General features: G+C 30.8%; 1 protein-coding gene across 1 annotated transcript in view; it reads left to right on the top strand.

The window, feature by feature from the left end:
- LOC114325786 (uncharacterized) overlaps positions 1–20,621 on the top strand; it is a 119,986-nt gene extending 99,365 nt beyond the window's left edge. The window contains exons 4-6 of the mRNA XM_028273914.2: positions 6,384–6,800; positions 8,567–8,744; positions 15,373–20,621. Coding sequence (XP_028129715.1) covers positions 6,384–6,800; positions 8,567–8,744; positions 15,373–15,594 — 817 coding nt within the window. The 3' untranslated portion in view covers positions 15,595–20,621. The remainder of the gene's footprint in view (positions 1–6,383; positions 6,801–8,566; positions 8,745–15,372) is intronic.
- The last annotated feature ends 5,580 nt before the right edge of the window (positions 20,622–26,201 follow it).

Here is a 26,201-nt window from a genome sequence, read left to right on the forward strand (position 1 = left end):
CACCGTTGGCTTATTTGATTTTGTCTTGAAATTTTTTTTGAATGATGTTTAATACACTAAGCGCCAAAATTAACGCACCACCTTAAAAATGGGACATTTTTAATGTCTCATATTTCCTAAATCTGTTGTCCGATTTGAGTGATTTTTTAATATGTTATAACTTTATTCTTCAAGAATATCGATGTAATAGATATATCAGATAATGCAAAAAAACTGGAGTATCTAAACTACCGCGCAATTGTTGACAAAACTATTAAGGCAGCAAAACTAAATTTTTATGAAAAACAAATAACAGAAAACAAAAATAGTTCCAAGCACCTGTGGACACTAACGAAAGGTTGTGGTAATAAGCAAAATGAAGAATTAATAGAGGAAATAATTTCGGAGGATGGGACCGCAGTTAAGGATCCATTACATATAGCAAAAGAATTCAATAACTTTTTTTGTAGTGTTGGAGAAAAACTGGCAGAAAAAATAGATGTCTCGAATAACCCTACATTTAATAAAAATCAGTTCCGAATTAACAACGCATCATTCTTCTTAACACCCGTAACAGAACCAGAAATAATAAATTTAATAAAAACATTAAAAAATAAAAAAGCACCAGGTATAGATAAGATTAAATCCGGAGTAATTAAAAAAACTTCTGAAATAATTGCACCTTATTTAGTAGATTTAATAAATTCTATTTTTAAAACAGGACAATGCCCAGTTGAATTTAAAAAGGCCATTATTACTCCATTGCACAAAAAGGGAGACAAGAAATGTTTATCAAATTATAGACCAATCTCACTGCTTTCAACAATTTCAAAAATCTTTGAAAAAAGTGTAAAAACACGATTATCCGCTTATTTAAATAAATATAATATTTTGTCAAAATCTCAGTTTGGCTTTCGAGAGAATTTTTCTACGAATGATGCTATAATTACTTTGGTAAACCAAATTTACGATTCAATAGACTCAGCCAAACCATCTATATGTATATTTCTGGATCTTGCCAAGGCCTTCGACACTGTATCTCACGGTCAGCTGTTGGAGACCTTGGAGGATATAGGAATTCGCGGAGTACCTTTAAACCTGTTTAAAAGTTACTTAAACGACAGAGAAAAAAGCTGTGAGAATAGGAAATTCGGTGAGTAACAATAATAAAATTAATTTTGGAGTGCCTCAGGGTACCGTTCTAGGGCCAATCTTGTTCTCTATATATATTAATAATTTATTTCACTTAAAAACTAAAGGAAACATCATTGGATTTGCTGATGATACAGCAATATTTTACCAAGGCGATACGTGGCAACAGTTAAAAGAATTAATAGAAGACGATTTTAAAAACATTTCTGGATGGTTCGACTACAAAAAACTCACAATTAATTATGAAAAAACCTTTTTTATTCCCTTCTGCAGCTATAAAAATACTTTACCCGAATTTACAGTTCTTCAGACCGATAAAATAGGAAATAAAATAATAAAATTAAAAAATCATATTAAATACTTGGGCATAATTATTGATTCTCACCTTAAATGGGATATGCATATAAATAACGTAATGAATAATTTAAGGCCATTATTGTATAAATTAAAATATATGAAAACTATTTTAAAAACAACTCACCTTAAAATTGTATACCAGGCACTCGTTGAATCCAGAGTCAATTATGCAATCACCTCATGGGGTTCTGCCTTGAAAACTCATCTAAAAAAATTAGAAATAATACAAAAAAAATCCTAAAAATAATTTATAATAAAAACAACACTTACCCATCAGACTCCCTATTTAGAAACAACACTTTTGGATATCAGGCAAACATATTTTCTTAATGTCGTTTTACATATTTATAAGAATAACTCCATAATTCATTCTACTCAACATAACTATAATACAAGATATAAACTTGACGATAACATACAAATTGCTTTAAAAAGTAAGACCATAGGACAAAGATCATTAAGCTTTCTAATATCATAATTTTTAATTTTTTGCCAGTTACATATAAAATGTATTTAACGACCATTAACTCAAAAGGTCTTTTTAAGTCATTTATTAAATCATTCATTTTAAACACTGAGAGGTCTGTTATTCATTCTCTAATTGAAAGAGATGCAAATTAAAATAATTTCAACCTAATATTTTATAGTAGTTATAACTGTTTTAAATTTTACTTGTTTTTTTTTAATTTAGGCAATTCCTTCGTTTTTCTTTTTTTTAATTAATAGAGTTTGGTAAAAAAAATATTAATAATATACATATTGTAGAAACCATTACAATATAATCTGTTGAACAAAAAATACCCCATGCGCATCCTACGGGACATAAATGGGATTTTTTGTTTATTTTGAAAAAGCATTAATGTGACATGTATGAATTGTAAAAAATATATAAATATTAGGACAATGTTACTAATAAAATTTTCCATAAGTTATATTTATTTAAAATAATTAATAATTTCATATTCTTTTTTACTTTGTAAATGCTATATAACTTTTGGTTGTAATATAAGACAGACTTTTATTTTTGATTATTGTAATATTATAATTAATTCAAAGATAAACTTCTTTACATAATTATGTTATTTAACATATTCATGCATATGTAAAAAAAATGTAAATGTAAAAATAAAATAAACTCCTTATTATTATTATTATTATTAATAATATTTTTGCTAAACAGATAAGTGTCATTGTATACCGGGTGTAACAATGATAGCGTGTTTTTTCCTCAAAGTGTGGAACACCCTGTGGAATATTCTAGCGTATATAAAATATTGAAATTAAAACTCAACTGGAACCTTAGGTTATCTTAATATTTTGCTTTTTGATTCATTCGCTTATGTTGGATAATAAAAAAGTTAGGTACTTTAACAACTAGCAACGTTTTTCATCAATACAGGGTGTTTCTAAATAACTGCGACAAACTTTAAGGGGTAATTCTTAGTGAAAAATAATGACCGTTTGCTTTATAAACATATGTCCGCAAATGCTTCGTTTCCGAGATACGGGTTGTTGAATTTTTTAGTACAAACTGACGATTTATTTATTGCTCTAAAACCGGTTGAGATATGCAAATGAAATTTGGTAAGTTTTAAGAGGTAGTTATTGGACATTTTTTGGCATACAATTAAGAATTTCATATTCACCATTGGCGTGCATACGGGTAATATGACCGGGTAATATGACCCGTATGCACGCCAATGGTGAATATAAAATTCTTAGTTGTACGTCAAAAAATGCGCAATAACTACCTCTTAAAACCCACTACATTTCATTTGCATATCACAACCGGTTTTAGAGCAATAAATAAATCGTCAGTTTGTAAGAAAAAATTCAACATCCCGTATCTCGGAAACAAAGCATTTGCGGACACATGTTTATAAAGTAAACGGTCATTATTTTTTCATGCAGAATTACCCCTTAAAGTTTGTCGCACTTATTTAGAAACACCCTGTATTGATGAAAAACGTTGCTAGTTGTTAAAGTACCTCAGTTTTTTATTATCCAACATAAGCGAATGAATCAAAAAGCAAAATGTTAAGATAACCTAAGGTTCCAGTTGAGTTTTAATTTCAATATTTTATATACGCTAGAATATTCCACAGGGTGTTCCAAATTTTGAGGAAAAACACACTATCATTGTTACACCCAGTATACAATGACACTTATCTGTTAAGCAACAATATTATTACGTCGATATTCTTGAAGAATAAAGCTATAAAATAATAAAATAATCACTAAAATCGGACAACAGGTTTAGGAAATATCAGACATTAAAAATGTCCCATTTTTAAGGTGGTGCGTTAATTTTGGCGCTTAGTGTATGTTTATTTAATTTAAAAATAAAATATTTCTACCATAGTTTCAAAAGAATTCACAAAAATGTCCTTGAAGTGTCGGTTTCAAACCATACCCCCCTCCCCCACTTTAATGTCATTAAATTAGTATTAGATTACATATATAAATATAGACCGGTCACTCTATTAGTAGAGTATAGGCATGTATAGGTCTCCCCGGTTCATGAGCTCTTTTAATCCATTTCATGCGGTGGATTGCACGATCCGCATAAGTCCTCTTCATCCATTTTAGTCTTTGTGCTTTAATGAATTTCACTATGTCTTCTCCTTCTATTAAATTTCTTATTTCGTAATTCATCAGAATTCGTATTTCTCCTTGATCTGTCTTAATTGGGCGACCATGTATTCTCCTCATAATTTTTCTTTCTATTATTCCCAGTTTTTCTTTTTTGTAAAGCACATTGCTTCTGCTTCATAGGTGATGGCTGGTCTAATTACCGCTCTATATATCTTTGTCTTTGTTTTCTTGCTCAGGTTTTTATCTTTAAGTAGCTTGTGGTATTTCCAGAATGCCCTATTCCCTGCTTTAATTCTTCCATTTATCTCTATGCTTCTTCTGTTTTGACCATCTACTATAAAATATATCCTAAGAATACATTATCACTTATTCTTATTTTTCTATTCTATTTATTTGGTCTTGATTTCTCGTACTTATTAAGTATTTTTTTTATTGATTATTAACCCCCTGATGTTTGCCTCTCTTGTCAATGTAAGCAGTGCATCTTCTAATAGACTTCCCTTGTCACGGGCTATCATTCCTAGGTCATCTGCATACCCTATTATTTGTGTCGACCTTTGGATTATTGTCTTTTTTGTTAGCCCTGTGTTTCTAATTACTTCTTCCAAGGCTATATTAAAAAGAGTTGTCGATAGGTTGTCACCTTGTCTTACCCCATGTTCTCTGTTGATATTCTTTGGTTCACCATCCACTCTTTTAACCTTTGCTGTTGAGTCCTTCATTGTCAATCTGGCAAATCTTATTAATTTTGCAGGTATATTCATATTTTTTATTTCTTTTAGTAGCTGTTTTCTATAGATGCTGTCGAAAGTCTGTTGAACATCAATAAACACTATGTGCAAGTCTATGCCATGTTCGTAACTTTTTTCGATTGATTGCGTTAAAACGTGGATTGCATCTATTGTTGATCTCCCTTTTTTAAATCCCTGTTGATACGGTCCTAGGTTTCCGATTTTTTTATAATTGTTGTCATTATCTTATATGTTGCATTTAATAGCGTAATTGCTCAATAATTGCTGCAAAACGTTGGGTCTCCTTTTTTAAAAACTGGTATAATGAGTCTGTTCTTCCATTCTTTAGGCATGTATTCCTTTTCCCATATATTGACCATTAATTTATATATCTGTACCATAGAGGTAAAGGGTAGTATATCCATCTAGTGAAGTTTTGAGATAATGGAGAAATAAGATGAATTCCAGAAAATTATTGCAATCATTCTTAATCTGAAGACATATGAAATTATGTATTTATATAATTGTAACGTTGTATATTAGTTAAACAATACTGTCCTACTGTGATAAAAAATTTGTTAATATATTTGACAATATTGTGACTTAAGGTCTTTTGCCTCAGCATATACCAGCAGATAAAAAAGTGTACAAAATAGTAAGTGCCTATACAAGCGGAAATAAAAACATAAAAACGATAAAAAACATTTATTCACAATCGCTATCATCAACATTTTTTGGTAACAACTAAATTTCTATTAAACTCTTGAAACTGACTAGGGAGCCACTGTAAAAGGATTAGTAAGTGATCCTTTTTCTTTTATGTTATACCTTTTGGTTTTTCATAATGTAGTGGAAACTGTTCTCTAAGATTGGTCGCAGTTGCTTTTATTTTTTGTTACTGTCAACTATCTATCAAGTAAAAGTCTCTGTCAATCAAAGTGACTAACATTTGTATGTAGATACTGCTGTTTACCACGCGCGAAATAGCGCGCCCGATAAACAAATCCGACAGCTGATGGAGTTACCACACTTTACCTCGTTCTCCAAAGGATTTACAACTTTTTGTTATAAGAATATATAGGCCACCAGTAATACTTCGCATACCATCTTTTGCCACAAATAAAATTGGAACATGTTAAGTTTAGCAAAAGTATTAAGTCCAAATTAGAAAATAATGAAGTTACTATCCTTTACCTCTACGGTACAGATATGCGGTTTAGAAGGTCATCTCCTCCATTTGCAATCAATTCATTGTTAATCTCATCCGGTCCTGGAGTTTTATCAGATTTTATTTGTTTTACTACTTCTATAAATTCTTGCTAGGTAAGAATTAGTAGAAACTGAAACTTTTATTTCATTAACACGTTGACGGACAGAACGTCTGCAGACGTCTAATTTCCATTGATGTAATGTGACACAACGTCTACAGACGTTGCATTTTTCCCTACTCTACATTGCAAAATACATATAGTGTCACAACACTTAACGCACTGTCCATCAACGTGTTAACGGAAAAATGTTATCAAACTTTCTTGTTATAGCTTCCTAATATAATGTAATATTTTACAGTTTATACACCCAGCATCCCAATGATAGGAATGATCGATCAAAACGAAGTGCAAACTCTACAGATCCGCCAGCAACTGCAGCACCATCAACTGAGGTACCATCAACAAATGAGACATCAACTGCCCAGGTTTCCTCAAGACAAGCGAGAAAATTCTGCGACCAGGGAGGAGTATTTTGTATGCTTTACAAAGCTATAAACGGTGAATCCAATGGACCTTCTACTTCTCAACAACTACCACTAGAGAGACGGGACGAGGCACCTCTTACCCAACCTCGCTACGAAGGACCTCCTACCCCTTGTCCAGCTAAAGTTGAATATGCTACGCCTGTTTTCGCGAAGAATTACCAAGGAGTTTGGAGATACGTGGTTCAAATTCCTTATGAAGGATACTTCACTCAAACTGTTGAGGTTACTAGGTAAGTAATTTTGAATTCATTTTTACTTTTATAAAATTTATAAAAATCTATATTTCCTATGTGTATATCTTCACCGTTATTCTTCATCGTCATGTATCATGTTCTTTCAGAACGTTGGTTACCATCATGGTTATCTTAATTTTATTCACTACCACCCTAAATAGCATGCTTGTATCAACACCAGTACCATGCAGTACTCCTTTGTTCTTGGCGTTTGCCTGCTATTTTCCCTTGCATAATATTTTGTAGCAACTTATATTTGGTACCTCTCATTACATGTGCGACATACTCCAGCTTTCTCTTATTGATGCTTTTTATAATCTCAGTAGTCTTGCTGAAACTTTACAGTATTGTGAAGTTTCAAATCTTCTCCGCCCAAAAAATTATAGCAGAAACTATTTCTTTTAAAAGAAAGTCTCAAGGCGACTTAGATCAATTTTATTCACAGTCCAAGACTCGACACCATAAAGTAAGACCAAAAACACGTAGCAGCGAAGTAGGCGGAGCCTTAATGTCAATTTTAGTTCTCTGTTAAATAATAGATACCATTGACTTCCTTCTAAAAACGGCTCTGACCTGCTCTATTCTGGATCTATTTTCACCGCGAATCTCTGCATTATAATTTAACTTATATCCAAGGTAAACAATTGATCAACTCGCCAAGTTTAATATTATTTAAATAGTATTGAGGGGTATATAGAGGGTTTTATATTCTGTTGTTGATTTATTACGAGTATTTTGGTTTTCCGTATGCTCAGATACAGACCTGTTTCCTTACAGTTCTCAATGACACTATCAAGTAATGTTTGCAGATCTTTTTGAATAGAAGCTACGCGTACTGTTTCGATCAAATATCGCAAATTATTGATGACATCACCGTTTTTCTTTGTTTTCTCCTCAATTGTTTCACAATTATTCCTTATTGTTTTTCAGAATGTGCATTTCTGAAAATTCTTTCGGAGTAAACATTGAAAAGCAAGGGTAACAAGAGGCATCCCTAACGTACTCTTTTTTTAATATTAAGAGCCTGTGATTTCAAACAGTCTACTAAAACTGATGTTTGATTCCAATACAAAGTAACTATGTGAACGTCTCTGCCACGCAAGCTATTGGGTGGAATGCATAAAACGTAGTACCTGCTAATGCTTCAAGTATGTACTACAGTTTTGAAGATTTTACTACACTTACAAAGCATTAAATGCTTTGTAAGTGTAGTAAAATGTAGTAAAAGTGTAGTAAGCATTAAATGCTTTGTAAGTGTAGTAAAACACCTATAAAGCATTTGTAAGTGCGGTACCTAAGGCTTTGTAAGTGTAGTAAAATCTTCAAAAATGTAGTAGGTACATACTTGAAGCATTAGCAGGTACTACGTTTTATGCATTCCACCCAATGTTTCTTAGAACTTCGATCAATATAGAGTGCTTAACATGACCAAACGCCTTTTGGAAGTCAATAAAATAACAGTACATGTCTGCAGATACATCACGACATATTTGAGCAAGTACATTCATCCCAAACAATAAACAATTCCTCTCTCTTTCCAAACCCGTTACAGAAACCAAACTGTGTGTCACTTAGGTATTCGTAACATTTTTATTATTTATGTACGAACATGCATTACCTTTAGAAAAAATTTTAATAAATAGCTTAAAACTGATGATTCTACAATCAGCACAAGTTTATTGTTGGATTCACAGTTGTATTAATAAAGAAAAACACTGAATTTTGTACACACAAACATTAATTTTCTTCTTTACTTATTGTAGATGTTTACAAGCTCGTTGTCATTACTTAGACGGTGGATGTTTATCCAGTCCAAGATGGTCAAGTCTCTTAGTCGCAGAAATTTACTACCCAGACACAGTTTTGAGCAGCAGCGATACTGCAAATCCCCAAAGAAGTCCTGTTGCAGCATCTCAGCCGCCTTCTGTGCAAGATTTTCAGGTAAACTATTTATTATTAACGAACAACAATGTTATTGTGTTAAGAAATGCTAGCCGAAATAATTGTTACGATAGCCTTGCTCCGCGACTGGTGTTATACATATACTGGACTATTCGAGGTGCACATACACAGCAATGAAACTAGGATGCAAAAACTATTTCGGGAGTCTGCTAACAGAGCAAGTACAAACAAACACAGGCCATGCTGTACCTGAGATCGAGACAACAGAAGATAAGAACCAGAATAGGTAAGTAATTAACATACCCACCCACAAGACAGGAGATAATGGATGCCATTAAAGCACTGAAGAATAACAAAGCACCAGGGATTGACAACATGCCAGCTAAAATTCTCAAAATTGAAGGACACACACTATTAGATTGATTCCATAAACTAATAACAGATGTGTGGAACACAGAAGAAAGCCACAAGAAGGGGGACAAACTCAACTACTAAAACTATAGAGGCATATCCTTACTCTGTGTTAGTTAAAATGTGTTTACGTGGAACATAAACCGGAGATTAAGTCACTTCACAGAACAAATCATAGGAGAATACCAGGCCAGATTGAGACCAAGATGGTCTACTATTGACCAGCTATTCAACGTAAAACCAATATTAGCCTGGGAGCATGACATAGATATGTTCCGTTGGTGTGTTGACTGAATCAATTAAATGGAATTAAAATAAGTGTAAAAACAACGAACAGTAATATTTATTTATTTTTGGTTAAAAAGGCGTGCTTATATCTCGTAAGAGGGTTCGTTATTGTTTGGCCCAGCGAGGGTTGTATAACCGCCCGATGCCTGCTGGGGTTGTGTATCGACTCGTTGTTGTGGATCGACTGAACTGAAAATACATGTCTGGTTTTAAGTTAAAGACTAATTTATTGACATAAAGAGGCTGACCCTTTAAGAAGCGCCTTCGAATGCATTTAAAAAGTGATTTATTGACATAAAGTCTGATAAGGTAACTATTTAATGGGGAATTTGTTTCCCAGAAAAAAACATTAATTTTATACAATCTGGTTTTGTATTTTAGGAGCGAACACATGTGAATTTTAAATGACCCATATTATTTTCGTTTAGAAAAGAAAGTTAATATTTAAAATTAGCAATTAAAAAAATAATAAATGAAGCGTGTCGCTACCTATCAAATTTTTGTAGATTTTCAACAAGCCTATGGTAGCATAGAGATAAAATACATTATCCAATAATTTGGTATACCAAGGAAATTAGTTAGTTCAAGCCACCATGACTAACATACAACCACAAGGACGAGTTCAAGTTCAATTGACAGATCCCTTCCAGATAACTAAAGGGCTAAAATAGGCAGATGTGCTAGCATTGACTCTGGTTAATATACTTAGTTATGTATATGTATGTATGTATATGTATGGAATATGTTATAAGAAAAATGTCCGTAAACGCAACAAATTTATTGTTTAATAAGTCTCTAGCAGATTGTAATGTATCTACGCAGATGATGTAAACGATGGGAAAAACCACAATGTATTTGGATCCAAAGACATCCATAGGGATGTAAAGTTAAAAATATAGACAACCATCATACGACCAATAAAAACATATAGCGTAGAAACATAAACTAGATTTTTTTCCAAAAAACCAAAAAATACGGGTATTTTGGTTTACCAGGTTTAAACCAGGTTGATTTGATACAAAGTATTATGAGTGTAAATACTTCAAAAATGAATAAATTATTTTATAAAACAATAGTGATAAACAATGAAAATATGTTTAAGACAACTTTTATTTTTATTTACACACACAAAAAATTAATCATAAATAAAAAAAATAAAAATCATTATACAGGGTGAGTCATGAGGAACTTACTCTTACCTCGTATAGAGGCCCCTATGGGGAATAACAAATGACCATTAAAAAGTGTCTGCTCCCATTGTTTAATAATATACAGGGCGAGTTTCGCATTTTGACAGAAATTTATATTCGTCATAATTTGTGAACGGTCAGATCGATGTGTCTCTTATTTTGGTCAATCATTACACTATTACCACCTAATCAACTGATTTATTCAAACTAGAAAAAAATCAGGTCCGGCTTTAAAAAATTAGTTCGTTTGGGTCTTAGAAAAAATTTCACCCTGTATACGCTTTTTGAAAACTCTAATATTAATTTTACAAATTAGACAAATAGGCAATTAAAATAACATATTTATTTTTTCCCCACATGATTACTTAATTTTTTATAAAAAAATCAAATTTGACTATTAATTAAAAATTTGGTAAAGTGAACCATAGATTCAAAAAAAATTAATTTTTATTACGAAAATTAATTTTTTTAAACAAATATTTGATTTATGTTACCACCCAATCAACTGATTTATTCAAACTAGAAAAAAATCAGGTACGGCTTTAAAAAATTAGTTCGTTGGGTCTTAGAAAAAATTTCATCCTGTATAAGCTTTTTGAAAACTCTAATATGAATTTTACAAATTAGACAAATAGGCAATTAAAATGGCATATTTATTTTTTCCCCATACGATTACTTAATTTTTTATTAAAAAATCAAATTTGTCAAAATCGCAATTTTACCATAAAAATAAAAAAAAATTAAACAACGTTTTTCTTAAAATTAAAAGTTTCACCATTTTTTTTTCTATAACAGTCTAGATCTAACACTCCCCATAACACTTCTCTTTGGTCTCTATAGTTTAATATAGACGTGATCAAATAGATAAATTTTAAATTTTTTCACTTAATTTTTGCAATTTAACTTTGCAATTCACGAAGCTGCACCTTTTATTTTTAAAAATTCATAACTTTTACGAGAGGAAGACTGAAAGTCTACAACAATTGTCATAGTCTTCACAATGGTAAAATATATGTGCTGTAAAAATTTCAGAAAATTTTTTTTTAAATGGAACGTTGTAGCGAGGTAAACTGTGATTTCATCGGTTTTTTCATTTTTAGGGTAAAATTCCGATTTTGACAAATTTGATTTTTTAATAAAAAATTAAGTAATCGTGTGGGGAAAAAAATAAATATGCCATTTTAATTGCCTATTTATCTAATTTGTAAAATTCATATTAGAGTTTTCAAAAAGCGTATACAGGGTGAATTTTTTTCTAAAACCAAAACGAAATAATTTTTTAAATCCGGGCCTGATTTTTTTCTAGTTTGAATAAATCAGTTGATTGGGTGGTAACATAAATTAAATATTTGTTCAAAAAAAATTCCCAATCACCTGATTTATTCAAACTAGAAAAAAATCAGGCCCGGATTTAAAATATTATTTCGTTTTGGTTTTAGAAAAAATTTCACCCTGTATACGCTTTTTGAAAACTCTAATATGAATTTTACAAATTAGATAAATAGGCAATTAAAATGGCATATTTATTTTTTCCCCACACGATTACTTAATTTTTTATTAAAAAATCAAATTTGTCAAAATCGGAATTTTAACCTAAAAATGAAAAAAAAAAATGAAATCACAGTTTAATTCGCTACAACGTTCCATTTAAAAAAAAAATTTCTGAAATTTTTACAGCACATGTCTTTTACCATTGTAAAGACTATGACAATTAGGTATTATATTTAATTTCGATTCAGAGATCATTACCATCTTTCTATGGACCATTTCGAACTCTTTTGTTCTCATCAGGAAAGTAACTGTAATGATGCTCTTGAGCATCTGATGAGAGCATCATTACAGTTGCTTTCCTGATGAGAACAAAAGAGTTCGAAATGGTCCATAGAAAGATGGTAATGATCTCTGAATCGAAATTAAATATAATACCTTTTATCTACACCGTTTTTACTCACGTATAGAGTACTAGGGACCAGATTTGTTGATCTTTACCTCGGTGAATTGATATGTTGTGGAGTGCAACTATGTAGACTCCCCATGTCTATACATTCATCACCCTTTATTCCTTGCAATTTTTAGAAGGATGGGAATAGGTATAAGAGAGAATCTGTTTCCGAATTAAAAAATCCAAAGATTTTATTATTTTTAAACATTTATTTGTTTGAAAATGGAGTCCTTTGGGTTTCGAAATTTTACTATGACAATTGTTGTAGACTTTCAGTCTTCCTCTCGTAAAAGTTATGAATTTAAAAAAATAAAAGGTGCAGCTTCGTGAATTGCAAAGTTAAATTGCAAAAATTAAGTGAAAAAATTTAAAATTTATCTATTTGATCACGTCTATGTTAAACTATAGAGTCCAAAGAGAAGTGTTATGGGGAGTTTTAGATCTAGACTGTTATAGAAAAAAAAAATGGTGAAACTTTTAATTTTAAGAAAAACGTTGTTTAATTTTTTTTTATTTTTATAGTAAAATTGCGATTTTGACAAATTTGATTTTTTAATAAAAAATTAAGTAATCGTGTGGGGAAAAAATAAATATGCCATTTTAATTGCATATTTGTCTAATTTGTAAAATTCATATTAGAGTTTTCAAAAAGCGTATACAGGGTGAAATTTTTCTTAGACCCAAACGAACTAATTTTTTAAAGCCGGACCTGATTTTTTTATAGTTTGAATAAATCAGTTGATTGGTGGTAACATAAATCAAATATTTGTAAAAAAAATTAATTTTTGTAATAAAAGTTAATTTTTTTAAATCTATGGTTTACTTTACCAAACTTTTAATTCATAGTCAAATTTGATTTTTTTATAAAAAAATAAGTAATCGTGTGGGGAAAAATAAATATGCCATTTTAATTGCCTATTTGTCCAATTTGTAAAATTCATATTAGAGTTTGCAAAAAGCGTATACAGTGTGAAATTTTTTCTAAGCCCCAAACGAACTAATTTTTTAAAGCCGGACCTGGTTTTTTTTCTAGTTTGAATAAATCAGTTGATTAGGTGGTAATAGTGTAACGATTGACCAAAATAAGAGACACATCGATCTGACCGTTCAAAAATTATGACGAATATAAATTTCTGTCAAAATGCGAAACTCGCCCAGTATATTATTAAACAGGGGGAGCAGACACTTTTTAATGGTCATTTGTTATTCCCCATAGGAGCCTCTATACGAGGTAGGAGTATGTACAGTTCCTCATGACTCACCCTGTATATTATCATTCTATCATTCTACACTGGCTGTCAAAAAATTTAGGTCACTAGATGAATTATACACGTTTGATGCCTCGAATTTCCTAAACCTGTTGTCCGATTTGAGTGATTTTTTTTTGGATGTTATAGCTTTATTATTTATGAATCTCAGTGTGTTAATATTTTTGCTAGACAGGTAAATGTCATTTTATACCGGATGTAAAAATTAAATTGTGTTTTTTTCTTAAAGTTTGGAACACTCTGTGGAATATTATAGCATAGATAAAATATTGAAATTAAAACTCAATTGTAGCCTTAGTCTTTCTTAACATTTTTTTTATTCATTTGCTTACGGTAGATAATAAAAAAGTTCTTCATCAATACAGGGTGTTTCTAAATAAGTACGACAAACTTTAAGGGATGATTTTGCATGAAAAATAATGACCATTTGCTTTATAAACATATGTCCACAAAGGCTTCATTTCCGGTATACGGGATCTTGAATTTTTATTTGTTGCTCTAAAACCGGTTGAGATATTCAACTGAAATTTGGTAGATTTTAAGAGGTAGTTATTGAGCATTTTTTGACATACAATTAAAAATTTTATATTCACCATTGGCGTGCATACGGGATGTATCTAAAATATTTATACGCGTATGTACGTCAATGGTGAATATAAAATTCTTATTTGTATGTCAAAAAATGCGCAATAACTACCTCTTAAAACCTACCAAATTTCATTTGCATATCTCAACAGGATTTAGAGCAAAAAATAAACTATCAGTTTGTAAGAAAAAATTAAACATCCCGTATCTCGGAAACGAAGCATTTGTGGACATATCTTTATAAAGCAAACAGTCATTATTTTTTCATGCAGAATTACCCCATAAAGTTTGTCGCACTTATTTAGAAACACCCTGTATTGATGAAGAACATGGCTAGTTGTTAAAGTACCTAACTTTTTTATTATCCAACATATGCAAATGAATAAAAAAAGAAAATGTTAAGAAAGTCTAAGGCTACAATAGAGTTTTAATTTCACTATTTTATTTATGCTATAATATTTCACAGACTGTTCCGAACTTTAAGGAAAAAACACAGTATGATTGTTACACCCAGTATAAAATGACATTTACTTGTCTAGCAACAATATTAATAGATTGAGATTCTTAAATAATAAAGCTATAAGATACTAAAAAAATCAATCAAATCGGACAACAGGTTTAGAAAATTCGAGGCATCAAACGTGTATAATTCATCTAGTGAAATTTTTTGCCCGCCAGTGTATAAAAATCAATATATAATCAGAAATATAAATCATTATTAAAAAAAATATCTACCTCAAACGTATTAATATTTAAAATAACTGGGTTCGAAAATACAAAAATATAATTTATTTATGTTCATTTTCTTCATTTGCGGCAGATCTACTAAAAACTTTAAATAAAAACACCAGTTTGGAGGCTTTTGCTGTACCCAGGCTTTTTTCTTAAAAAAAAACAGTTGGTTAAACTTAGGCTTAAACCAAGGTTTCGACCAAGTTAGTTTAAACCTGCCAACTCTATCTTTAATACTTTAATTGTTTTAGAATTACCAACAGTACCTGCACAAAAGAGCCGGTTTGCAACCATCTTCTATAGATGCTGGAACGACACAAAGACCGTCATCTCAATGTGACGGCATAGATGCATTGGGATGCTTCCAAGTACGACTTTACTATGACTGGTTCCTTATTCCCGGATCCTGCAAGTGTTGGCGCCCTGATTATTTCAACAAATACGTTAGACGAAAATCAAATACTGATCTGTAAATTAGGGCTTAATATATCCACTGCTTCAAACTATTTGGTAAAGAGACAAACTATGTGGTAGAACATTTTTTTTAAATATTTATTTCATCGTGTCCTGCATTCAGAGGCAGGCCTAAATAGAACACCAACTCAAAGACAAAAAAAGAGATAAACCCAAACAACATGAAAGCATAGGTAAATAATAATTTATTAGTGCAGTCACTGAAGGTGGATGTGAGCTATTACCTCCGATTTCGTTGAACCTTCATCGATTTCCATGAAAATTGGTGAGTGGTTAGAGGATATCTCAAGGAACAAAGGTGACATGGTGCCAACTTGCGCTTTTACCCTGGGGGTGGATGCCCCCCTCTTCGGGGGTGAAAATTATTGTATTAAAAATAACCCCACAATTGTATAGAGGGACAAATTATAAGCAAAATTTGTTATATAAATTTATTAAAATAATTCAAAACTTTTTAAGTTATTAAAGATCAAAGATTTTAATTTTTCGTGAGAAAAATGCATGTTTTTAACTGATTTTTCATAAATAACTCAAAAATTATAAGTTTTTACAAAAAGTTATTATTATCAAAATTGAGGCTAATAAAAAATCAAATAGACTCCTTACTAGAAAAACCTTTCAATGTTAACTAAAAGTGAGTTATAGGTAATTGAATGTATATTTCTTTCGTCGAGTACCCAAATCTAAGTATTCAAGTTTAAATACCGGGAAAATGATGCATTTTATAACATAAACTTATTAAACATTTGTCAAAGTTCATAGAATAATCTATCAAATAAGCCCTCGAACAAGTTGATAGCATTAAAATTTATGCACCAAAAATGTTTCAAAATGTATCTTTTAAAAATGTTTCCAAAAAATGTTATTGTTTTTTGTAAATGCATCCGTTAATTTTTAAGATATCAGGTTCACCTAAAATCTAATTAATAGTTCATTCAAAGAGCTATTAAAATACGTCGAAATTAGCCTTTTAAACCTCTTACTTTTTTAAAAATAAACGGTTAAATTGCCCCGGTTACATGGTTCTCGCAGCAGAATTGAAATTTTAACGTTTCTATCTCGGTTATTTTTTATTCTACGGAAATAGTAAACTGGGTAAAGTATTTGGAACTAAAAAACTAAAATTTAGTTATATATAATTTTTTATGTATATTGAGTATTTTCGGAGTTATTATCAAAAGAAATGAAAAGTACGATATTTTTAAAAATTCTGATTTTTTTAAATTATATCTTTTTGTTCAAAAATATGCATTCTAAACCGGTCAAAATTGTTGAAATCATTAACTATGTTAACCTAAAGAAATTCTTTTGAGGATTACTACAAATTTTATTTTTTGTGAAAATGGCATATGTTTTATTTTTCACTTATTCCTAAAAAAATCGAAAGGGTTCTCTTATTTTCATCATAACTTGCTTAATTTTAATGCTATTAGCTTCTACTGGAGCTCATTTGATAGGCATTCCGAAGTATTTTGACAAGTGCTTAACAAGTATATTCTATAAAATGTATCGTTTTCCCGTTATGTAAGCTTAAATACGTAGATTTGAGTACTCAATTACCCATAACTCACTTTAAAATAACATTAGTTTAGTTCTTTAAGTGGGAAGTGTATTAAATTTTTTATTATCTTTAATTTTGGTAAGAATAGCTTTTTTGCAAAAGCAAATAGGTTTTGATTAATACGTGAAAAACAGCTTTAGACATGCATTTTTTTTAAGAAAAATAAAATCTTTGATATTTAATAATACAAAAAGTATTGATTTATGTTAATAACTTTATATAACAAATTTTGCTTAGAAGTTGCCCCTCTATCGATTTCTGGTATTATTTTTAATAAAAAGATTTCACCCACGGAAAGGGGTGGCATCCACCCCCAGAGTAAAAGCACAAGTTGGCATCATGTCACCTTTGTTGCTTAAAGTATCTTCAAACTACTCACCAATTTTCATGAAAATCGATGAAGGTTCAACGAAATCGGAGGTGAAAACCTTCAGTGACTCCACTATACATATAGGTATGCATTAAGTTCCCTTAATGTTTCCAACTAACGGTTTTTTTGGGACGAATTTGTCTATCTGTGGTGGTTTTTAATTTAAAGTAATTTGATTTGTTTAATTTTATCTTATTAAAAAAATGCATAGAGCTTCGTTTACTACTCAACGTAGTGTGTGGACGCACGAAGTGTGTGGTCCCCCGATCTTAAGTTTCATTGCTTGTCACTCGTTTCTATTTTACCATTAGGCCGGGTTGTGATGCCACAGCATCAAAAAAAAATTCTGATTCAGTTTCTGTTCGCATTTCTGTTCAAAAATGTCGCCTATAAACAAATCTGAAGGGTGTCGGATGAAATTTTTGTGTCAGAAATAATTTTTTTAAATAACTGCCAAAAAACACTTTTTTGCCCCGCAAAAGGTTTTTTTCTAGATTTTTTGGATCCTATTGAATAAAAAAGTTGATAGTTTTTGAGTTATTAAGATTTAAAATTCATAAATTCGAAAATATGAATTTTTGAGAATTGAAAACTCATATGCACCTAAATTATATTTTTTAGATTGCCAAGTGCCTAAATTGAAGTTCAAACATCCAGTTTAAAAGATTATGTAGACTAGAGTCTAGAGTAATCGAGGCTTATTTCAATTTAGACCGTTGTTTTTAATTATTAATTATGCGCGTCTTAGTCGCACTTATTCTATACAGGGTGTCCCGAAAAGATTGGTCATAAATTATACCACAAATTCTGGGGTCAAAAATAGGTTAATTGAACCTCACTTACCTTAGTACAAATGTGCTCATAAAAAAAGTTACAGCCCTTTGAAGATACAAAATGAAAATCGATTGTTTTCAATATATCGAAAACTATTAGAGATTTTTTATTGAAAATGGACATGTATCATTCTTATGGCAAGAACAACTTAAAACAAAATTATAGTGAAATTTGTGCACCCCATAAAAAAATTATGGGGATTTTGTTCCCTTAAACCCACCCAAACTTTTGTGTACGTTCCAATTGATTCATTATTGTGGTACCATTAATTAAAACACAACGTTTTAAAAAAAAATTTGCCTCTTAGTATTTTTCGATAGGCCAGTTTTATCGAGATGCGGCTTCTTTTTCAATATATTTACGTAAAAATTGTATGGGGGTTTTGTTCCTTTAAACCCCCCAAATGTTTGTGTACGTTCCAATTAAACTATTATTGTGGTACCATTAGTTAAACACAGTGTTTTTAAGACTTTTGCCTATTAGTCTTCTTTTTATAAGTCACCTTTTATCGAGATGTAGCTTCTTTTTCAAAATATACCTAAAAATGTAAATTATAAATAAATTTTCAGATTATTAACAGGTCTCTATAGCCGTACTTAACCATATACAAATATGTGGTGGATTCGACAAATATTCAAAATATCTCGATAAACACTGACTTATCGAAAAAGTACTAAGAGGCAAAAAAGTTTTAGAAACATTGTGTTTAACTAATGGTGCCACAATAATAATTCAATTAGAACGTACAGAAAAGTTTGGGGGGGTTTAAGGGAACAAAACCCCATAAAATTTTTATGGGGTGCACAAATTTCACTTTAAATTTTTTTTAAGATGTTGCTGCGATAAAAATGCCACATGTCCATTTTCAATAAAAAATCTCTGATAGTTTTCGATATATGAAAAAAAACCCATTTTCATTTTGTAACTTCAAAGGGCTGTAACTTTTTTTGTGTGCACTATTGTATATAAGTAAGTGAGGTTCAATTAATCTATTTTTGATCCCAGAATCTGTGGTATAATTTATGACCAATCTTTTCGGAACACCCTGTATATTATACGAAAAATTCTAAAAAATACTTGACATTTATTAAAATTTTGTAATTTATCATTAACATAGTTTTTCAAATAGTTTATTTATTTATTAAATTAATTTTTTAATTTAATAATAATTTATTAATATTAATTATAAATGTCAAGTATATTTTGGGGAATTTTTCGCGTATGTACGTACGAGTATAATATAGGCATCTATATAAGTGCAACAGAGACGTACCATACAATGCGACTCGACTTAAAAATCGAGTGGACTAGCATAATGATGGTGAAAGATCCCAACCTCCTATGTCAATTTTTGGATATTTTGTTTTGTTGCCCTAAAATTAAAGAGAAATATGTGTTTTGACTGTTTACAAGCTCCTATGTCGTTAATTCAGGTATGGCCATCTATAAGCCAATTAATAAAATAACAACATAGGAGCTGTAAATAGTAAAAATAAATATTTTTCTTTAATTTAGGGTAACAAAACAAAATAACCAAAAATTGGCATAAGAGGTTGGGAACTTTCACCATCGATAATTAACTATTAAAAGCCAATGGTCTACCTATATTAAAATAAACCCGATTACTCTTCAGACTTGAAACTGAATGTTTAAGTTGCAATTTAGGTACTTGTAACCTCAAAAATAATAATTATCTACATATGAGTTTTCAAATCTCGAAATTGCGTATTTTCGCATTTTTCAGATTTTATATCACTTATAAAACTCGAAAACAATCAACATTTGAGAAAAATGGGGGAAACCTTTTTTATTTAGTATGACTCAGAAAACTGAAAAAACATTTTCTGGAGCAAAAAAGGTGATCTTTTGAATTTGTTTAAAGATTTTTTTAAACAATTTCTACCCAAAAATTTCGCACACCCTTCGGATTTGTTTAAAGGGGATATTTTTGGACATGAATCCGCAAAGAAGCCGAATCAAAAATTTTTTCGTATGGGAACGGCCTAACGTCATAGTTTAATTTTATCATACTTCTGAGCGATCCACCCCTCCGTCCGTAGGCTGCGACACCCCGCGATAAGAAATAGTCCAAGAGACAGCGCTGAAAAATCTCTTTGAATTTACTAAAGCTAGATTTTTCAGTTGATTATTGTGATTGTGTAGATAAACATACTGCGGTCGGTCAAGCGAAACGTAGAACAGGGGTTACTGAGAGGGTATCAAAGTTGCTTTCCTACGAAGGTAATTAAATCCATTCACTAAGGCTGAAAATCAGTACACACATTCTAAATTAAATATAAATAAAAGTTATTATAGTCTGTCAGCTGTATGACGGGACAGAGCCGGTCGGTCGGCCCCAGTGAATGTACAGGGTTATTCACTATATTTTGACCCCCTTGTGAACTGCTTTATTTACAGAATTAGAAAAAAATGTAAAATACAAAAGTTATTCGATTTTTAAATTATAATTTTTGACATAAATATCGTACTAGTGACGTCATCCATTTGGGTGTGATGACGTAATCGACTATTTTTTAAATGGGAATAGTAGTCGAGTGCTAGCTCATTTGAAAGGTTATTCAATTCCCTATTCAGTAATATAAACATTAACATGACTAATTATACAGAGTGTCCAAAGAATTTTTTTAATTAAATTAATTGTTTAATTAATTCAAAAATTTTTTTGGACACCCTGTATAAATAATGATCCTAATGTTTATAGTACTGTATAGATAATTGAATAACCTTTCAAATGAGCTAGCACACGACCGTATTCTTATTTAAAAAAATAGTCGATTACGTCATCACGCCCAGATGGATGACGACACTAGTACGATATATATGTCAAAAATCATAATTATAAAATCGAATAACTTTTGTATTTTAGATTTTTTCTAATTCTGCAAATAAAGCAGTTTACAAGGGGGTCAAAATATAGTGAATAACCCTGTACATTCATTGGGGCCGACCGACCGGCTCTGTCCCGTCATACAGCTGACCGACTATAATAACTTTTATTTATATTTAATTTAGAATGTGTGTACTGATTTTCAGCCTTAGTAAATGGATTTAATTACCTTTGTAGGAAAGCAACTTTGATACCCTCTCAGTAACACCTGTTCTACGTTTCGCTTGACCGACCGCAGTATGTTTCTCCACACAATCACAGTAATCAACTGAAAAATCTAACTTTAGTAAATTCAAAGAGATTTTTCAGCGCTGCCTCTCCGTCTAAAAGTTTGCTTCTAAAAATATAAAAAAAATTGATTTTAGTTTGAAGCGAATTGGATTTTAGTTGTAGTAGAAGCCTCTAAATAATTTTCTATGTCCATCTGTGTTATTCTATTGTAAAAAAAATATCCATTATCTGGTTGAACAAAAGAGTGATGTGGACTAAGAAAATATAAGAGGTGAAATTTTCATAATTATGAAAACATTAAGACTGCTCCCTGTTTTGAAGTATCAATAACTATCAATATTCTTAAGTTAATAAAAAACCGTTGATAAATAGATGCAAAGACAGTAAACATACAGGGTGATTCATTAAGAATATCTAATAATCTAATCTCTTAGTTGTAGATTCTAGACCTCAAAATATTTAACCCAAATAATTTAAAATCACTTAAGGCCATCGGTACATAATTCGCAAATATTGTACGTCTATCCCTACTTTTTCTGTCTTTACACGGCAAATTACGTGTAGTAAAATTCACACTGGTATGGATATGTAAACATGACTAGAACGTCATTCTACTTGACAATGTCATCATTAACTTTAAAGAGATGGCTTTTGAATGTTCTTGGATAACTGTTATTTGTATAATTGCAAATTATTAATTCAGTTAATAAATGTGATAATTTTTTCACTAACTATGTATTCAGTGATTGTAATAATTTATAATATGTACAACAAAAACTAATACTCAATCGAGAAAAGAGGAAAAGTGTTAAAGTGATTTTTTAATAATATATTGTTGCTACTATGGAATGCTTACAATTTCGAACATTTTTAACAAAAAAATACTTGGATCACAGAATATATCCTGATGTATTCTCTGCTTGGATCTTCCAGAAATAATAAACAGTAAATAACTTTGTATTAAGTTCGTCTTAAAAATAAATTATTTATCAAATACACTATAAATATTATTTAATCAACATCTCAAAATATTCCCGATACCATGTCAAATATTTGGTGTCCATTTTTTTCGAATCCTGAAAAAACTAATAAATATTTTGAAAAAATTTAAACGCATAATGAAAGACTAAATTATTATCGAGGGCCAAAAGTCCCTTAGAATAAATAAAAAGTTTCTTTTGAATGAGAAATTTGAAATTAAAACACACTACATTTTCTCTTAGTTTTTCACACCTGTAATTTATTAAAATAAACATTATAGAAGTTTTCAGGGACTTTCAGCCCTCGATAAGAACGTAATCTTTCATTCTGCGTTTAAATTTTTCAAAAATACTTATTAGTTTTCTCAGGATTCGAAAAAAATGAATCCTTATTTGAATAGCATTGCAGCCGAAAATACGTACCCATCTCCTTAAATAAAAGGTGGCTCGTTACTGAGTTACAGGTTACAGGGTGTTTTATTTAAAAATTTAATAACTATTTTTACCCAGTACTTATAAACTATTTGACATATAATTATCATACTTGGCAGAAAGTGTAGGTACTGTACACTTTACTAAATTGCCATAAATAATCGTTTTTGGCTACTACCAGAGGCGTACGACAGGGCACAGTGAATAGTTTACCCTTTCCACTTTCTACGCCACTCGCTTAATCGCTATTTTAGCGCAATATTTCGATTCCCCAATACGTTTTGTGTAAATAATATACTCTTCATTGGTAACGATAAAGGCATTAGTTTTCGAGATATTTGAAGTTGAAAATGAATCAGCACAGCTATTTTGATTAATGTATTGTGCCCCTTCATTTTTAACTTCAAGTATCTCGAGAACTAATGATTTTATGGTTGCCAATGAATCAATGAAGAGTATATTGTTTATTTGGATAGTATTGAAGAATCCAAAAATTATGATAAAATAGCAATTCCGTCAGTGGTGTAGAGTTTGGGAAGGTCAACAAGGTTTGGTAAATATGATAAAGATATGTCAAAAAATGCTTTTAAAGTAAGTACTGGGTACAAACAGTTTTTAAATCAAACATGTAACTCAGTAAGGAGCCGCATTTTATTTAAGTGATTTGAGTTAAAAAAAAGTTAACTATTTGTATCAAGTACTTTAAAAGTATATGACATATCCTTATCATACTTGGCAGAAAGTATAGGTATTGTACACCTAACTAAATTACCTATGTTAAATAATAGTTTCCGGCTGCTACTGGAGGCGTACGGCAGGGGAAAGTGAATGGTTGGCCCTTCCTACATTCTACGCCACTAGCGGAATTATTATTTTAGCTCAATTTTTAGATCCTCCAATACTTTCTATGTAAATAATATACTCTTCATTCGTAACGATAAAAATTTTTGAATTCTTCAATACCATCCAAGTAAATAATATAGGTACTCTTCGTTCGTAACGATAAAATCATTAGTTTTCGAGATATTTGAAGTTAAAAATAAAGAGGCACAATAAATTAATTAAAATAGCTGTGCAGTTTCTTCGAAACGATATTCGTATTTCGTATTCGAAAAACGAATTACTTTATCGTTACAAATGAAAAGCATATAATTTACATTAAAAGTATTGAAGTATCGAAATATTGTGCTAAAATAGCAATTCCCCCAGTGGCGTAGAATATGAGAGGGGTTAACCATTCACTGTCCCCTGTCGTACGCCTATGCTAGTAGCCAGAAACGTTTGTTTATCATAATTTATTAGTAGGGTATACAGTACCTACAGTATCTGCCAAGTATGACAAAGATATGTCAAATAGTTTTATTTTAAAGTACTGGGTAAAAAGATTTATTATAGTTATTTATGATATAAGTGTTAAAAGTACAATTTTAAGGCACGCACATGAGTGCCTTAAAAATGTACTTTTTAACACGTATATCATACAATATTTTTCTACAAACGTTATATAAAATACAATATTTTGTTAATTGCTGAAACCATGAAACCTATGACCCGTAAAAGGTAGAACTGGTTGTCTACACTCGAGGGGAATGTCTAAAAATTCTTAGAGAAAATATTATAGCGTTACATAAACTTGTTTTTTTTACAAACGTGTTAAAAATGCAATAATACAGTTTAAATTAAATTTTAAAAAACCTTTTAAAGCACCTTTTTCAAATTGCGCAAGTTGTACTATTTGTTGTGTATAACGGAACCCACCTCACCAGTCGTGACAGATGACGGATGTCGAGGATGAAAAGAGCGCTTAGTTTTTAATTTAAGAACCATGTATCTCTTGGATCTCTTGTGATGTAAAATAAAGTCAATTTCATCATAGTAAGCTATTTAATTCAATGCATATCATATTGGCGACGAGGATATTAATGTTAATAAATGAAATATAAATATTTTGACCTCTCACAATTTGACAATTCACTTTTAACTGCAGTGTCTTAAAATTTTTAAAGCACTAGTGCCTTAAAGTAGCATTTTTAACGCTCCTATGGAGTGCTAAAAATTACATTTTTAATAGGGTTGTAGAATTTTTTTTTTTTTTATTAAAACACCGTGTAACTCAGTAAGCCGCCACATTTTATTTAAGTGCCTTGGGTTAAATCTTAATATTTTGAGGTCTAGAATCTACTTGGACATTCTTAATGAATCACCCTGTGCGTATATAGCTAAGAAAACAAACACAAGTTGTCTAGTTTTTTGTTAGCAAAAATTTCCAAGTTCTCCAGAGCGACTTCTAAGCGAATATTTTTTGCTCTCCCATGAGAAATTTTGGAATAAATTTATTACACAAGTCCCACGCGTTCCATATCTTCCGGCAATGTGGCGCTGGGCCATAACACGGATCAATAACGATGCGGCAATTTGTAAACGCATTAAACAGTTGTTTTGTCTGTGCTTTGCTCATATATTTGCTCCAAAAGTTTTCCATCATTTGCATGGATTGTGTACAACTATTTTGGGTTTAATGGAAAACTCAATTCAAATTCGTTGTTCTCACTTATTTCATATTTTATTTCCTTCATGTAAGACACTTCCTGATTGTTGCTTGTTGCTGATTATGCTCGTCCACAATTTGGACAAGTTCCATAGAGTTCAGGATATAATTTGTATCAATAATAATGATATATGTCCGTCGCAAACATTGTGCTTAATTTTTTATTTAACAAAATCTGAAAAAAATCGAAATTTTTTATTATTTTCGCCCATATTTTTGCTTATAGTAGGGGAGGAAAGTATGCTAAATTTGCAGTTACTCGAGCGTTATGGGGACCTATTGGGTTGTGAAGAGTAGCTCCTAAAACCAAAAAACTTAAGTTAAGTTTTCCATAAAGTGGGGGACGTTCCATTTTTAATTTAATTTTCCGTTTCCCACAATCGTTTTTTCCGATTATAGCGCCACCTATCCATAATTCGAAAAAATGTGTCGAATAAAAGTTGCTTATTTTCACGTAAAGAATACAAATCTGCAATAAAAATTTGGGGCTCCTATTTAATATTTTAAAGTAACCCTCACCCCACCTCCGTGGGGGTCGTATTTGGTGTTATTTGATAGATTTCGAAATATCGCGGGGTTCGTATTTAAATTTTAAATTTACTAACCACCCCTCTCCGTGGGGCTCGTGTTTGGTATCATTCGATAGATTTTTGAAAAATATTGAACACGTATTTTTTAGTTTTTCGATCTGACGTTCATTTCGCGAAATATTCGCAAAAAAATGGTCGATTATTTAAAGTGC

The sequence above is a fragment of the Diabrotica virgifera genome, chromosome 4 (assembly GCF_917563875.1).
Source record: "Diabrotica virgifera virgifera chromosome 4, PGI_DIABVI_V3a".
NCBI lineage: Eukaryota > Metazoa > Arthropoda > Insecta > Coleoptera > Chrysomelidae > Diabrotica > Diabrotica virgifera.